General features: G+C 39.5%; 1 protein-coding gene across 4 annotated transcripts in view; it reads left to right on the top strand.

The window, feature by feature from the left end:
* Positions 1–17217, top strand: part of twf2 (twinfilin actin binding protein 2) — a 144847-nt gene that overhangs the window by 73168 nt on the left and 54462 nt on the right. For all 4 annotated transcript variants that reach the window (XM_087994097.1, XM_087994095.1, XM_087994096.1 and 1 more), the window contains exon 3: positions 8913–9091. In XM_087994097.1, the coding sequence (XP_087850223.1) occupies positions 8913–9091 (179 nt within the window). The remainder of the gene's footprint in view (positions 1–8912; positions 9092–17217) is intronic.

Genomic DNA, 17217 nt, shown 5'->3' with positions numbered 1-17217 from the left:
ATTTACAATCATTTACTGAAGACATTGCATACAAGTCTGTGTTTTCTGCATCATTCTTCCTGAAAGTATTAAGACAGTCCTGAAGTTTAGATCGCAGTTCGAGATTTGTGTTAGAGGACTAAAAAGTAAGAGCAGAAGTAGGCCATTTGGCCCTGTATGCTGCTCACCAATCATTATTACCAAAGCTGATCATCCAATTCAATAGCTTGGTCCTGCCTTTCCCCTATATCCTTTGATCCCTTTAACAAGTGCTGTATCCAAATTGTTCTTAAAATTATACAATGTTTTGGATTTGGATGCTTTCTGTGATTGTGAATTCACCAGTTCACCACTCTCTGAGTGAAGACATGTCTCCTCATCTCAATCATAAATGGTTTATTCTGTACCCCTGGTTCTGGACTCACCCACCTTTGGGAACATCCTTCTTGCACCTACCCTGTCTAGTCGTCTTAGAAATGTATAGGTTTTTACAAGATACCACCTCAGTCTTCTGAATTCCAGTGAATATATTTCTAACCAATTCAGCCTTTCCTCATATGTCAGTCTTGCTTTCCCAGAAATCAGTCTGGTAAACCTTTGCTGCCTCCCCTATAGCAAGAACATCTTTCCTCAGATAAGAAGACCAAAAATATTCTAGGTGTTGTTTTGCCAAGTCCTGAGTAAGTGGAGCAAGATGTCATTGCTGCTGTGTGGATTGTGTAAATCTTGCTAGAATGTTGGAAGTGTAGCATGAGATATTATTCATGTCAAGATTGTTTGTGAGATTGCACAACTCATTAAATTTCTGTCCTCTCTGAGATCTGATTTAAAACATAGCTCACAGTGGAAACGTGTAAGCTTTGGTTTTGATGACTGAGCAAATCTTTTCCTGGATAAAATGACAGAAGATCAGTGGGAGGTGTTCAAAAATTCATTTATATAATGTGATGCACAACCAGTTTATATCCCTCCAGGGCATCAGTTCTACTTGGCAAATAAAAGTGATGAATGACAAAAGAGGTAACGGACAATTTATACCTTTTGGAAAAATATACGCAAATGCCAATAGCACACATCCTAATGAATGGGAAAAGTATAAAGGGCAATAAAAGATAGCAATCAGATAGTAAAAGCTACAAAAGGGGAGTATATAAAGGGACCTAAAGGTAACAAAGCTAACATAATTTTTACAATTATATAAAGGAAGCAATAGATGATGAGGAACAATATGGAAACAGTATTTGACCATATCAAGTATCAGGTTTCAGTGACTAGAAGTACATAACCTATATATTGAATAATTACCTTGCTTAATTGTTTACAACTGAGCGAAGCACCAGCTGACTTCCAGGAAATTTCAAGGAAACTAATATTGAGTCAAGGACAATAATTCACCAATATTTGTATATCCAAAAAAGGGAAATGAAAAAAATAATGATACTAAAGAGTGACTAATCACCAAGGCTTAATGGCTTCTATCAATGTTCCCTCTAAGCTGCTTGGCTGTAAATCTGTTCAGAGGGTCCGTGCACAGACCTCAGAGGTCCGCAGTGCGGCAGGAAAATCTAGGAGGAACATGGGTTGCCATCCAAGATTTCTGAAGCAAGTGAATGAAAACATTCCTGACACTAAAGTGGGATAGTTGTACAAGTTGAAATCTTGGGCTTCATAAGCATGAGTATAAATCAGGGAAGTTGTACCAAATCTGTTCAAAGGTCGTATTTATCCCTAACTGGACTATTGTATCTTGTTGTGGTCGCCACGCTTTAGGGAGGATGTGTGATGTTCTTTGAGAAGGTGCAGAAGAGATTTGTCAGAATTGTTCCAGAGATGGGTTTTTAAAAATCTTAATCAATGGGATATAAGCATCTTTGGCTGTGCCAAGATTTAATGCCCATCCTCATTATGCTTGAGAATGCTGGGTTCATGTCACACTACAGGTGACCCCACTGCACTATACACTCTCTCTCACACAAACATGCACACGAGCGTATGTCCACCTGCACTCTTGCACACGATCATGCACACAAACGCAGACCCTCTCTCATAAACATGCGCTTTCTCTATCTTTCTCTCAGACGCACATGCACACCCCCACACACTCACGCACACACTCTTACAGGCATACAGTCTGTCATACTTGCACACACTGTATCAAGCACGCGCACACACATACTCTCAACCCCCCCTACACACACACACACACACACACACACATTCTCCCTCAATGTGTCTATGAGGTGAATTTGCATTTGCATATTGATATTTGCAGATATGTTCTATTTCGTTCAAAAAACACACAATCTGTAGGCAGTCAGTCTATGTGACATTTCATAAATTCCCACTTTGGAAATAGAACCAGTCTGACTCAAGGTTAGAATACAGACAGACTCTAATGTCACACTTTTAATGCATTGTCTGAGCTGAGCTGTCATCTTTTTTAATAAAACCTTAAGTTATCATGGGAATGTGACTTGAAAGAAATTCTGGGATTTACATATTAATGAACCAAAACCTGCAACCCATTGTAAGTGATTAAAGATTTAACAGCAATCTAGATTTATCCAATACATTTCATCAGTTGTATTACTGATCTTTTACTATTAATTATGTGTGCTATGATTCTGACCCATTAGCTACCTGATAAAGAGCAGCGCTTCAAAAGCTTGTACTTCCAAATAAGCCTGTCAGACTATAATCTGGTGTTGTGATTTTAAACTTAGGTTAAGTAGGCTTGCTTGTGTTAGAATAGTAACATAAGAATTTCATATGAACCTATTAAGATCCTCTCTGATAATATCAGCAACAGTAGTTTTTGGTTTAAGAATGGATAAAGTTGCATCGTACCAGTCAAAGGTTCTACCTTTTATATTGAAATATGTTATATATCATTCTTTTGTAAATGATTGTATTAAATGTAGTCAGTTATGGTTTATTTTGTCTCCAATCTAATCCTGTGCCTTCAATGTTGTAGATTAGACTGTGTTGTAAATATTCTCCTGTTGGTACAATGAATGTTCAAAAGAAAACAAATCTGTATTTCTACAATATCTGACTTTGAGAAAAAATTACATTGTTGTTGGAAACTGGAAAGCTGCACATAACCACCCTTCATGGCTGACAAAACATGGTGCTGTAATATCAGCCTTGAGTGAACACAGTAATAGCAGCACTGTCCGGAAGAAACTAAAATGGGGCAACAGTGACAACATTCATGAGCTTCTGGACAGGGAAATGGAAATATCAAATGTTCAAAATTGTAATTATTGAATTTGTTACATTTTTCAGTTTGTAGGTAAAATAAATATTATTAGAACTGTGCAACTGAAGTAAAGTCAGGAAAGTTGTTCCCTACAATGTAACATGGGCAGTTAAATGAAACAGGGGTGGTTAAGAAAGCTAAATTCAAGGTGTTGTACTGCCCTCAAGAAATCAGTTAGACATTCCTTGTCTTGTGAATCATGTCAAGGGACATGCCAAGTTGTATGTTGGCTTTGAAACAATGTTATAGCACATTAATACTTCCAAGTGCCACTTGACTAAATGGAGTTTTATACCCAAAATATAAAAGTAGGGAAATGTTGCTTCAAGTATACAAGACATTAATGAGACTGCACCTGTGAAGTGTTGTGAAAATATTTGGTCCCCATACTTGAGGAGGGATGTGGTTGTATTGGAGACAGTTTAGAGGAGGTTCAATAGATTGATTGCAGAGCTGAGGGGTTTGTCTTGTGTGGAGAGAGTGAGCAGTTTAGGCCTATAATCTCTGGAGTTTAGAATGAGAAGAGATCTAATTAGGTATATAAGAGGTTAGAGAGGATTGACAAAGTAGATATGGGGTGTTTCCTCATGTAGAACCATCTAAAACAAGAGGGTATAGTTTCAGATTAAGGGGTAGCAGAATTAAAATAGATAAGAGAAAGTACACCTGTCCAAGGTCATGAATCAGTGGAATTCATTACCTAGACTGTGATGGATGCTGAGATATTGAGTAAACATGAGTAAATGGAGGAGCTAGACAAATGTTTAATTAGTAATCAGTTTAAGGGTCACAGAAATTGAAGTTGAGGCTGAGTTGGAATCAGCCACAATCAAATGACAGAGCAAGCTCAAGACGCTGAATTGCCTAATCCTGCTCCTAATGCTTGTGTTCATATGTCCATCCTCTCCTGGCAAGATATATTATTGAATGGAGTCTTGGAGTTGTTCCACGGTGGAAAAAACAAAATGACGAAACAGATTAGTCTAGTAGGCTCCAGCACACCATTTGACAACCAGTTATATAGTTGTACTAACAGTGTTTTTTATTAGTTCAAATGATGTGACCATCACTGGCTAGACCAGCATTTATTATCAGTCCCTAAATGAGCAGATGGCACTTAAGAGTCTGGGATCACGTGAAGGCCAGACCCGACAAGGAAGATGAATATCCTTCCCGAAAGGGTATTAGTAAACTGGATGAGATTTTAATCACTGTCAACGGTAGTTTCATGGCCATAATTAAGCCAGCTCTTTATTCCAGAGTTATATCGAATTCAAATTTCACCACCTGCCATGGTTGGATTTGAACCCAAATCACTAGAACAAAGTTTCTAGATTTCTTGCCCAAAGACATTACCACTGTGCTCCCCTTGTCCTGGGCTAACTGTTAGCCAGAAAAATGGTGGTCTTACAAAAAGAAGAAAATCTGTTCAAAAATTGCAAATGTTCGTGATTATTAATATTGTATGCCACTTACATGGTGTCAAAGACCATCTCCAACAAGACCAAATCGAGCCATCTCTTCTCAGCATTCAACAGCATTGCTAAACTCCCCACCATCAACATCCTGAATATTACCATGGACCAGAAATTTAACTGGGCCAACTATATAGTACTATGAGGGTTCTTATGGTGCAATGGTAGTTTCTCTCTCTCTGAACCCTGGGTTCAATTCCTACCTGCTCTAGAGGCGTGTTATAATATCGCTGATCAGGTTAATGAGAAAATATCTGTAAATGCTGTGGCTACAAGAATAGGTCAGCGACTGGGAATTTTAAGGCAAGTAGTTCACCTGCTGGTATTCCGAGCCTATGCACCATTCATAGGGCCTAACTTGAGAGTAAGCCTAGATGAAGTCTAACAACACTCAAGAACCCTGACATTATCCAGGGGAAAAGTATTCTGCGTGATTAGTACCCCATCCACCACCTTACACATACCCTCCCTCCATGACCAACAAAGTCGGGCAGCAAAATACATTGCAGCAACTTGTCGAGCCTCCTTGAATAGCATTTCCAAATGCATAACATCTGCCACCTAGAAGATAGTCACATGAAGTGCTTTCATGTGAATGAATTTGTTTGCTAACTTTGCCAACATTGTTTTAAAAAAATACTCTTGAGGATAAAAGGTAAGCTGAAGGTGATGCTGTTTTTTCCCCTCATACTTTAAAATGAATATTTATTTAAAGTATAAGGATTTAAATAAATATAAGGAGGAAAGATTTATGCTGTAGCTTTGATTTAGAGGTTATCAGGGTAGTGTTTTGATGCATCATTGCACAAATGGAATAATTATATCTGTGCTAATCTCTTTCAAGTCTGCTGTAATTTCAGAAGTGGAGCTGGGACTTAACTGTACAATGTGGATAAATCTCTTTTCTAATCAATGCAGTTATAGCCATCCAATTTGCTTCCCTTTTGTACAACTGACATGCCAAACTGTGGATGGATTTGCCAATGTATGCAAAATATTGTAAACTGCATTTCTTTGCAAATACTAATGAAACAATAATTTAGCAGGGAGATGGTGGAATAATAGAACCTCACAGAATTAGTAATACAGGGACTCAGCCTAATGTTTTGGAGACATTGATTCGAATTCCACTATGGCAGATGGTGAAATTCGAATTCATTAAAAAATCTGGCATCAAAAGCTAAACTAATGATGTCTATTTAACCATTTTCAATTTGTCTTAAAAACCCATTTGGTTCACTAATGTCCTTTAGGGGAAACAAATCTGTTGCCCTTACCTGCTGTGGACAACACGGGTCTCCAAAGCCACAGCAATATGGCTGACTCTTAACTGTTCTCTGAAATGGCCTAGTAAACTACTCCGTTCAAGGCAATGAAGCGTAGACAATAAGAATTTCTGACCAAGTCAATAATGCTCACATCCCATGAATGAAAATAAAATCCATATAAGTGAATGATTTTTACTGTCAGGTGTATTTTACAGTGAGAAAAACAGTAAAATACAGTGAAAAGCTTTTCCACTGACACCACAATCCAGCACCATTTTGAGTAGTTTTAAGAATAAGGAAGAAAAAGCAAGATATAGCTTAAAGAGAGTGCATCAGTCTTGAACCAGCTCATCAGCCTGCACTGCCATCCCTCCTTCACCACCTTGCCACTGTCTACACTGGTCTCAATCCCTGTTGAAGGCACCACATTTTGTCGCTGGGTCGATTCTCCTCCGCTAATGAGATTTTCTGAAAATGTCTGTTGTGGTGTAATCCAGTTCAATAAAGATTAATATTTTCCAATTTACCCATGCAATGAATATTTCAGATCAAAAGTCATCTATCAACAAATTAACCGTCAAATTAATCTCACCATGTTAAATTTTGACATTTGGCTTCTTCTCTGGAGCAACAAGGGTCTGTCTATTGGTAATTTGTTGACCTGCAGATATCTGCCCAATTGACAAAATGTCTTGTGCTTCCTTGAGTTTTCATCACCCTGTCCTGGCTTCTGATTTCAGTATTCAATTTTCTGAACATTCTAAATAAATGCATGGACTCTGTTCTGCTATTGTCTATTTCCTTCTTGGAACAGTTTCACTTAAAGTAAGAAATTTTAGTTACTGAAATATAAACTGAAGTTTACCTTACCTGATATAGAACATAGAACAATACAGCGCAGAACAGGCCCTTCAGCCCTCGATGTTGCGCCGACCTGTGAACTATTCTCAGCCTGTCCCCCTAAACTATCCCATCATCATCCATGTGCTTATCTAAGGATTGTTTAAATCTCCCTAATGTGGCTGAGTTGACTGCATTAGCAGGTAGGGCATTCCACTCCCTTACCACTCTCTGCATAAAGAACCTGCCTCTGACATCTGTCTTAAATCTATCACCCCTCAATTTGTAGTTATGCCCCCTCGTACAGGCTGACGTCATCATCCTAGGAAAAAGACTTTCACTGTCTACCCTATCTAATCCTCTGGTCATCTTGTATGTCTCTATCAAATCCCCTCTTAGCCGCCTTCTTTCCAATGAGAACAGATCCAAGTCTTTCAGCCTTTCCTCATAAGACCTTCCCTCCAGACCAGGCAACATCCTGGTAAATCTCCTCTGCACCTTTTCCAATGCTTCCACATCCTTCCCGAAACAAGTATTCCAAGTATTTATACAGTTGCAGCATGATATTGTGGCTCTGGAACTCAATCCCTCTACGAATGAAACCTGACACACCGTGTGCCTTCTTAACAGTGTATTGTTTTGAGACAGAGAAGAGCAAGACCAAACGCCTTTTTTTGTTGTTATTCAATCATATTTTAAATTAGTGTTCAAACTATGTACCAGGTTTGAGTGTAACCAGTATAGTTCTGTGCAGAAATATTCCAACAAGTTGGTGCAGAAGGATTTATGTGTAATATATATGCATTATACAGTTTTCAGAATTTCTGAATGAAATATATAGGACAGGCATATCGTTGTATGGTGTTATGGACTAGGTCAGACCCCCTCAAAACATTTCAAGAAGGTAGCCCAGACCGTAACTGTTCTAGTTGTTTTGAGCAGGTGTAAAGTGGATATTCCAGGAGAGATGCAGCTAGTCAACCACTAAGTTTCAAACAAAACAGAATTTATTTGCAAGATTACCGAAACACAAACAAAAGAGAACAGAATATAGAATAACTTAACTATTTAAAAACCTAATCGACTCTATCACAACTTAATGGGCTGTTCCAAATTCCTGCAACAATCGCCATACACACCCTTTGGCAAAAAAGGTAAAATCAAACAGAGGGTCTTACAGCAGAGAGAGAGAGAGAGATTCAGCATGGAACACCTTTTTCCATGTAGCTGTTTCTTTGACCAGCAGCCTCAAAAAAACCTGACTGCTTGCTCAAACCAAACCAGGAAAAAGCTGAGCTGGGAGAACTGACCACTCCCTTTCATTGTACAAATGTTTGTTTAAAATTTAAAAGCTTCTTCAAGTAGATAAACACAGACAAAATGGAGCCTCTGTCTATACGACCCCTCTGAAAAAACCCAAGGACAGCCCAACCTTGTTAAAGGAGCAGCATCGTCACAATGCTCTCAGATATATGCTACCATCAACCTAATGGAATGCAAATAATTTGTCACTTGACATTATGGAACATAATGTAGCCAGGACAAGGAAAGCTTGGCCTTTAAGCAATTCCATTTAGGGCTTATAGAGTCAGTGTAAAGTATTCTCAGGTCCAGTATCTGATAGTTCTGCTTAAAGGTTGTGACATTTGTTTATGCACTTTATTTTGCATCAAGGGTTGCTCAACAACCCAGCTGTGCATCATCTACCAGACTTCTATCACTAGTGACAGTCGGGCACACGTGAATGGCTCCAGATTTACTCAACTCCTCTACCTCCTGATACTGCCTGGCTTGCTGTGTTTTTCCAGCCTCCTGTTTGCCTGCCCCAGATTTACTCAAATTGTGATGTTATCTCACACCACTCCACCACCCCACCCCACCAAGAAGTGCTCCTTTCTGCTCACCACTTGATTTTATGATTGTGATGTTAGGAATGACGTTTCTTCTTTTACCATTTAACACTTTGATAGCTTTGTAAAGTAGGGATTGTTAGATTATAGTTCTGCCCATCCTGCTATTAATACTGGAGAAAGCAAAGCAAGAACTCATTTTGAAATGTGAAATTAACTGTGTTTAATTCTCTTCTAGAGCAGTTAGTGTTGGGGTTGTACAAGGAGCCATTACAGACATGGGACAGAGACTACGATAATTTCATCCTTCCCCTGCTGGAGGACATGCAGCCGTGCTATATTCTTTATCGCCTCGATAGCCAGAATGCACAGGGCTATGAATGGCTCTTCATTTCCTGGTCACCTGATCATTCCCCAGTAAGTTGTGCATGATTTTTATTCAACACAATGTTAAGAATACTAGCATGTACATCATAGATAGAAAACAAGGAATATACATCAACAATCCACTTATGACCAGTGATCTTTTATTTATTTTCTAATTTTTAAATATTAAAATGTACATTGATTGCAGTGTAAATTCTTTCAATGAAGCACCTTTCTGGCGTGAACTAACTAAAGCTTTTGAAGCAGGCCATTTGTTGTTTTAGAATATGAGCCGATTTGAAAACATTTTACAAAAAAACCTGTGCTCTGAATAGTTTTTTTTTAAATTTCTGTTATCTGAAATTGATCATGAAAGTTAAAAATATGTACCAAGCACGGTGGTAGTGAACACCTTCTCAATAATTTTTGACTACGTCAACTACACATAAAAACTAAATCAGATATTGTGCAGTTAAACTATGTCTCGGAGTATTTTTGATCCATGGATGCACCTTATACTTATTTGAAGTGATAAAGGGCTTTTGCCCGAACGTCGATTCTCCTGCTCCTCGGATGCTGCCTGACCTGCTGTGCCTTTCCAGTTCCACACACTCAACGCTTATTGGAAGTGAGTGCAATTAAGTATTGTAAGATACCGCACACCTCAATTATTAAAGTTCAATCTTTATCCCCACCTAAAAGATGTCACCTCCAAAGAGATTTAGATGCTACATGTAAGCTTGGCACTCACTCACCAGGTTCCCAAGGAAGAAAAATGTTAGATTTTGATTCAGGTTAGATTTCCTTTTTATAATTCATTCAGTGATGTCAGCATTACTGGTTAATACAACATTTATTGCCCATGAGAAGTTGATGGTAAGCCACCTTCTTGAACTGTTGTAGTCTATGTGATGTAGGTACACTCACAGTCCTATCAGGAAGGGAGTCTTAGTAGCAATGAAGGAATAGCACGAAAGTTCCAAGTCAGGGTGGTGTGGGCTTAAAGGGAACTTGCAGGCAGTAGTATTCCCAAATATCTGCTACCCTTGTTTTTTTAGGTTGCTGAGGTTAAGGATTTGTAAAATGCAGCCTCAGTAGCCTTGGTGAGTTGTTCAGAGCATCTTATAGATAATGCGCACTACTGCTGCAGTTATCCCTGGTGGAGCGAGTGAATGTTGAAAGTGTGAAATGGGGTGACAAGTGAGACATTTTGCCCTATTTTCACAGGGAATCCTGAAGGAACACAGGAGTGGGACTGGACCAGTCTGGTGATTGGCCTCCTGGAAGTGTGCAGTGCTATCCTTGCCACAACCTATTCCATATTAAGCAAAACATGCAATTCCCAAACTGAAAACAATGCTGCAAATTGACTGCTGTTTGCGTTACCCCTTCTCGAGTGTCTAGAATGCACAGAGCAGAGGGAGGCACTCAGTCAATCGTCCTCAGCTGGAAGGAGCAATAATAACTTGCTTTATTGTGCAACTGCCTAAATTGTAATGTAGTTCGCTTGTCTGTCAGGGTGAGGGTTGGCAGGCTTGCTGTCTTTGGCATGGACTATATCTGCTGTAATACCTCACAAAGCAAACCCCCAGTTTCAACTCTCAATCAATGGTCTGTATGTGTAGAGTCACAATTTATATTAAAAAAAGTTAAATGTGTAAAAATCGAGCCATGCTTCCTTAAACTTGCTATCTACAGACTTCAGTTTTTGTTTCCTTCTTCACATGTTCCAGGCAAATTACCTTAACTTTCGGGAATGGCTGTGCATTAATTTTTAATTGCTATTCTTGAACCCTATACAGTACTTAGTTGTTTCCTAAAAATAATGGCCTCACCCTTCTTTAAAAAAAAATGTTTGAACTACAGTGTGAAGTCCACGGGAGAAACGCTATGTTTGAAATAAATAACAGTAACATTGTAAGCCCTTATCAGTTGGCTGCCAGTTACACTTGATGGATGGGGCAGGAAGTTGCTGGAGCTTGCCTCTTTTCTGCTGAGAAAATAAATGTGAGCTTTTGGCTGATCTATATTTAACATACTGCAACTTAATAAAAGACAAATGTCCAAAGGCGGAGTGGAAAATAATGTAATCAAGGAAACCTATTTCCCAATACATGGTTTGTTTTCATTCAAATCCTCAATATCAGTAAATGCAGTTAAGAAAAAAAGCTTCAGTTTGGACATTATCCCAAGACACAGAATGTGGCCTGCAAATACGTTCAGAGTTTTAACTGTACGGAATTTTTATGTTCTGTTCATTTTATCACAGTTTGAAATTTGCGAAATGTAGAGAACAGAAGGCAGGCTGCTTCCATGACTCCTGATATTACACAAGGAGCAGACTGATTCATATTTTCCTTTGCTCTATAGGAATCACTTGGCCTCCTCTCAATAATCCCTCTGTAGCAGTGAAACTGAGATTCTCACTGTCCATAGTGTTTGATCAATCTTTTGTTCCTCTATTTCAGGGTAGATTTAAATATAAAATTATAGACATTTTCATGGCGAATTAAACTTCTATGTTACAACTGTGCTTTTTTTTCTCTTGAAAAATTTGCACCAAAAGTATTTTGAGAATATACATCCAACTGGCTACAAGACTCCAGTAAATAAATTACAGGGTGGAATCTTCAGCTGCCAACCTGTCCATGAAGGCAGCCAGTTGTTCGCATGCCAAAGGGAGCAGGTTGTAAACAGCAGGTTAGCGTTCTCCAACCTGAGTCAGATTGCCCAATGCTTCCAACAAACCTGCTTGTGCATTTCAATGAAGTTCTGAATTGCCAGTATCAGCAGACTGAGCAAGTGCATGGTCTCCAGCAATCCTCAGAGTGCCAGAAACCTGAGGTGTTTCTTCCAAAGCCAGCTACGATGAGGAACTGGTTTGCTCACAAGTGTATGATCCCAACTGTCATCTAGCAAAAATACCCAGCAGGGTGTTAAGTACCTAAGCTGGCAGAGGATGCAGGAGTTAGCCTTGTTAGTGCCAACATAGAGTTCTCAAGCTCCTTCCTTGGAGGTAGAAGAGATGATGTCATGCAGCGTTGCTGTCTTGGCCATTGAGACCAAGCAGATGGCACTCATACCTGTAGGAGACAAAAGAGAGAATGAGTCAAAAACAGGGAGATGTTTGGGCATATTAAGAATGTATTCGAAGTGGTAGCAATGTGAGAGCAGCATAGCAATGAACAATAATTCTTCCTTGGTTGCTGGGACATGGAGTTTTTGGCATTATTACATGAGCATTACACTCTATAAGACCCTAGATGTGGAAGTAGAATTAGGCCATTTGGCCCAACAAGTTTGCTCCACCATTCAGTCGTGGCTGATATGTTTCTCAAGGAGAAAGTGAAGACTGCAAATGCTGGAGATCAGAGTCGAGAATGTGGTGCTGGAAAAGCACAGCAGGTCAGGCCGCATCCAAGGAGCAGAAGAATCAACGTTTCGGGCATAAGATTCCTAATGATGAGCTTACAGCCTGAAATGTCGATTCTCCTGCTCTTCGGATGCTGCCTGACCTGCTATGCTTTTCCAGCATCACACTCTCGACTCTGATATGTTTCTCAAGCCCATTTTCCTGCCTTTTCGCTGTAAGCCTTGATCCTCTTACTAAACAAGAAACTATCTATCTTTGTCTTAAAGACACTCAATGACTTAGTCTTCACAGCCATCTGTAGCCATGAGTTCCACAGATTCACCATCCTCTGGCAGATGAAATTCCTCCTCATCTCAGATCTTAAGAGCCTTCACTCTGAGGGTGTGCGCCAGGTCCTAGCTCATTCTAGTGGAAACATTTTCTCCACATCCACTCCATCCAGGCCTCTCCATATTCTGTCTGTTTCAATGACATCCCCTGTTATCCTTCTAACTCAATTGAGTACAGACCCAAAATCCTCAACTGCTTCTCATGTGATACGGTGGAACAAGAGGGACACGGCGGCTTTGTGGTTAGCACTGCTGCCTCACAGTTAGAGGGACCCGAATTCAATTCTACCCTCAGGTGACTGTGTGTGGAATTTGCACATTCTTCCTTTGTCTGCGAGGGCTTCCTCCAGTTTCCTCCCACAGTGCAGTGATGTGCAAGATAGGTGCATTGGCCATGCTAAATTGCGCATAGTGTTCAGGGATGTGTGGGTTAGGCTGATTAGCCATGGGAAATACATGGTTATCGGGATAGGTTTGGGGTTGTGGGGAGGGGTGTGTGGTTGGGATGCTCTTTGGAGGCAAAAGTGAGGACTGCAGATGCTGGAAACCAGAGTTTAGATTAGAGTGGTGCTGGAAAAGCACAGCAGGTCAGGCAGTATCCGAGGAGCAGGAAAATCGACATTTCAGGCAAAAGCCCTTCATCAGGCTCTTTGGAGGGTCAATGGGTGAACAATAAAATCTGCTGAATTTTGTTTTAAAACCTGCCGGATTGGAAAGTGAATTCTACTGATTCTCAGCTCTTAACAGCATAACTTTCAGCTCTAATGCACAGTGATTCCCCATCTGTTTCCTCTAATGAGACCACATCCCAACAAAGTTAATTGTTTCGAAGGAGCACTTTAAAGAAACGTAGTCATAACAAATAATTGTCTTGCAAGTGACCTTGTGATATGAGAGATGTACACACAGTTATTACATTACAGATTGTATTCACTGATTGTTTGATAACAATTATTTTTTCCCAGTTAAACCAAGGTCAAGTAGTGAAAAGAATCTTTGTGGCACTTTCCTTAAAAAAACTGTTCAAGGAATTCACTTTATGAGCAAGGACTTTAAAAAAGTAACACTAAAACATTTTTGAAATATATTTTGTCACCATTAACAGTTACCAATGTTAATATTCTCGATCTCTGTGCCTCCTAATTTTTCCTCCTTTATACTTTTAACATTTACTCCCTCCATGGCTGAAATCAGAAATCATCATATGAGGAAATCATGGCTGTAATCATACATTCTTACAGTGGACCAACATGGTCAAAGCAGAAAACACTGGCATTGGCAGTAATCCTGTAAAAGAACAAGTATTATCTGCAAGAATGGAAATTGTCACAATTTTAAAGAGTTTCACCTTTTAATGAATAACTACTGCCACCTGCAGACAGGACCTATCAACACATTGCAACAGCCAAAGTTTGAAGTAATCAGGCAATTGCAGTTAAATTACCCTTCTGACATAGGACTGGCACTCACAGAGAATGTTGTTGGAAAGGGTATTAGAATTTTTATTTGGTGTATTTTTTTTTAGCTCCAGCATCTGCAGTCCTCACTTTCTCCTAGTATCTTTTTTTTTAGCACTGCAAAATCATACTACATGATTAAAGCGCAGTGCAGTAGTCATGATTTGCCTGTTTCAGAGCCATGATGCTCTAAGATGGAGGCAGAGTAGGACTCCTCAAGCAGAGATCATTCACTCCATCCATTTCTTTTATTTCTCTTTTTGTGTTTTTTTTTAATTCCCTTCTTTCTTCTTACCTCCTGGCCTTAAGAACCTCAAGGTGAAGTCAGAACTGTCTGGAGACTAGGTGCTGGCGAAGACTTGGTTGGAAGGACTGTTATTCTGAACTTACGTGTCTTCATTGTTACAATTTATTCCTATGATTTTGTATTTTTGTATCTAAGATGACATTGTAAATGGTAATGTAAACTTTTCATTGTACTCATGGGAGTACATGTGACAATAAAGCTAATTCTAATTCTACAACATAGAAAAAGGCCTTTCAGCCCATCGTATGCACACAACCATTCAACTATTCAAATCCCATTTTCCAGAACTTGGTCCATAAATACAATATGTGCAGATAAAATTGCAGGCCAAAACTATATGGTGTTATCTAAACTTGTAAAGAGCATTGCTTTTTGAAATAATCTTTGTGCTTTAAATTGCAGCAAAGATTTAAACTCAATTCAGAAAATTTTGTATCTTATTAATTTATTATTGTTATTGGTATAGTGAAAAAGGCATTTGGTATGCTTTCCTTTATTGGTCAGAGTATTGAGTACAGGAGTTGGGAGGTCATGTTGCGGCTGTACAGGACATTGGTTAGACTACTGTTAGAATATTGCGTGCAATTCTGGTCTCCTTCCTATTGGAAAAATGTTGTGAAACTTGAAAGGGTTCAGAAAAGATTTACAAGGATGTTGCCAGGGTTGGAGGATTTGAGCTCTAGGGAGAGGTTGAATAGGCTAGGGCTGTTTTCCCTGGAGTGCCGGAGGCTGAGAGGTGACCTTGTAGAGGTCTATAAAATCATGAGGGGCATGGATAGGATAAATAGACAAAGTCTTTTACTTGGGGTGGGAGAGTCCAGAAGGGGGCATAGGTTTAGGATGAGAGGGGAGAGATATAAAAGACACCTAAGGGGCAAATGTTTCACGCAGAGGGTGGTACATGTATGGAATGAGCTGCCAGAGGAAGTGGTGGAGGCTGGTACAATTGCAACATTTAAAAGGCATCTGTATAGGTATTTGAATAGGAAGGGTTTGGAGGGATATGGACCGGGTGCTGGCAGGTGGGACTAGATTGGGTTGGGATATCTGGTCGGCGTGGACGAGTTGGACTGAGGGTCTGTTTCTGTGCTGTACATCTCTATGACTATGATTATGATGATTGTGCCTTCAGCTACCTGGGCTCTAAGCGCTGGAATTTCCTCCCTGAACCTTTCTGTTCCTGTACCTACATCTCTTTTAAATCACCAAAAATGTACCTGTTTGATGAACTTTCAGTCATCTGTCCTATTATCAGTATATGTGGTTGAATTTTATACTTTGTTTAGCAGTGCCCCTGTGGCAATGTATAAATGTAATTGATTCTAATTGAACAGTCTTGGCTGCACTAAATTCTGATACAAAATTGTCTCTAGCATGCTGTCCAGTAGCATAATGGTTAAGTGCACTTTGGATGTGACTCTGACTCATACAATCCAGAAAAGATCTGTTTGGCTGATTGCTGTTCTGCAACTTGCACTGCAAGCTTACTTGTGCGATTGCCACAGATAGTATTGGGTTCATTTCAAAGGCTCTTAATTCACTAGTACTTAATCCAGATTATAGATGAGAGACACAGTCACATTGCCAAAGGATAGCTTTCTGTTTCACTGTATCACAGACACAACAGCTTTGAGGAGGACAAATCAAAGGAAACAATTGAAAAGTAATACATAGTGGATCACAGTAGCATGATTTATAATATGCATCCAAGTGAGTGATATCATAAACTACAATTGGTCCAAGACTGTTGGACTGTTTTAGATTCAATGAGAAACATCTGTGATTTTATGCTGGCTGACATTTTTAAAATACTGTATGTAATCTAAGCCGTCTCAAATTTGCTATAAAGGCATGATATAAAAATACTGTGAAGTGGAAAACACAAGGTAGATGTATTTCTGCTGTTTGGGGAATTTTTTAGAATTAAAATTAGAAATTCTACTGTGTGGAAACAGGCCCTTTGGCCCAACAAATCCATTCCACCCTCCAAAGAATATCCCACCCAGACCCATTACCCTACATTTCCACTGACTAATGCACTTAACCTACACATCACTGAACACTATGGGACAATTTAGCTTGGCCAATTCACCTAACCTGCACACCTTTGGGCTGTGGGAGGGAACCAGAGCACCCAGAGGAAGCTCACGCAGACAGGGAGAGAATATGCAAGCTCCATACAGAGAGTCGCCCAAGGCTGGAATCGAACCCGGGTTCCTGGTGCTGTGAGGCAGCAGTGCTAGCCACTGTGACACCCATGGGACATGTATGTACTTTGATACTTTGTTTTTAACAGATGAATATCAGCTCTTCTCTGGCTTTTTGAAAAATGCAGTGCCTCACACACAAACTTGTTCTTCAAATCCAACCTCCAGAAGGGCATTTAAAGTTTATAACTGGAGTTTTTATTCCTGACATTTGCTTTTAGTCATTTAAAAATTAAGGACTGAAATTAAGAAATACCTGTAATCAGCAGTTGATAATCAATTATTAACTTCAAATCTGAGGTTGATAGTTTTTGTTAATCAATGGCTATGAGTCAAAGTTCATCCGTATCAAATGTCAGGTTGCAAATCAATCGTAATCCCACTGGACGGAACAAGCTCAAAGGGCTAAAAGACTCACTCCTGATGCTGTATTCCTGTGTCATTTTTGCGGTGCAGCCTTTTTTATGTGTGTGTGTGTCTGTCTGAAGGCAATTGTAAAATTCC

The sequence above is a fragment of the Chiloscyllium plagiosum genome, unplaced genomic scaffold (genome assembly GCF_037043375.1).
Source record: "Chiloscyllium plagiosum isolate Xiang-an unplaced genomic scaffold, Cpla_swu_hap1 HiC_scaffold_14, whole genome shotgun sequence".
Classification (NCBI taxonomy): domain Eukaryota; kingdom Metazoa; phylum Chordata; class Chondrichthyes; order Orectolobiformes; family Hemiscylliidae; genus Chiloscyllium; species Chiloscyllium plagiosum.
This window is presented reverse-complemented; position numbering and strand designations above follow the sequence as displayed.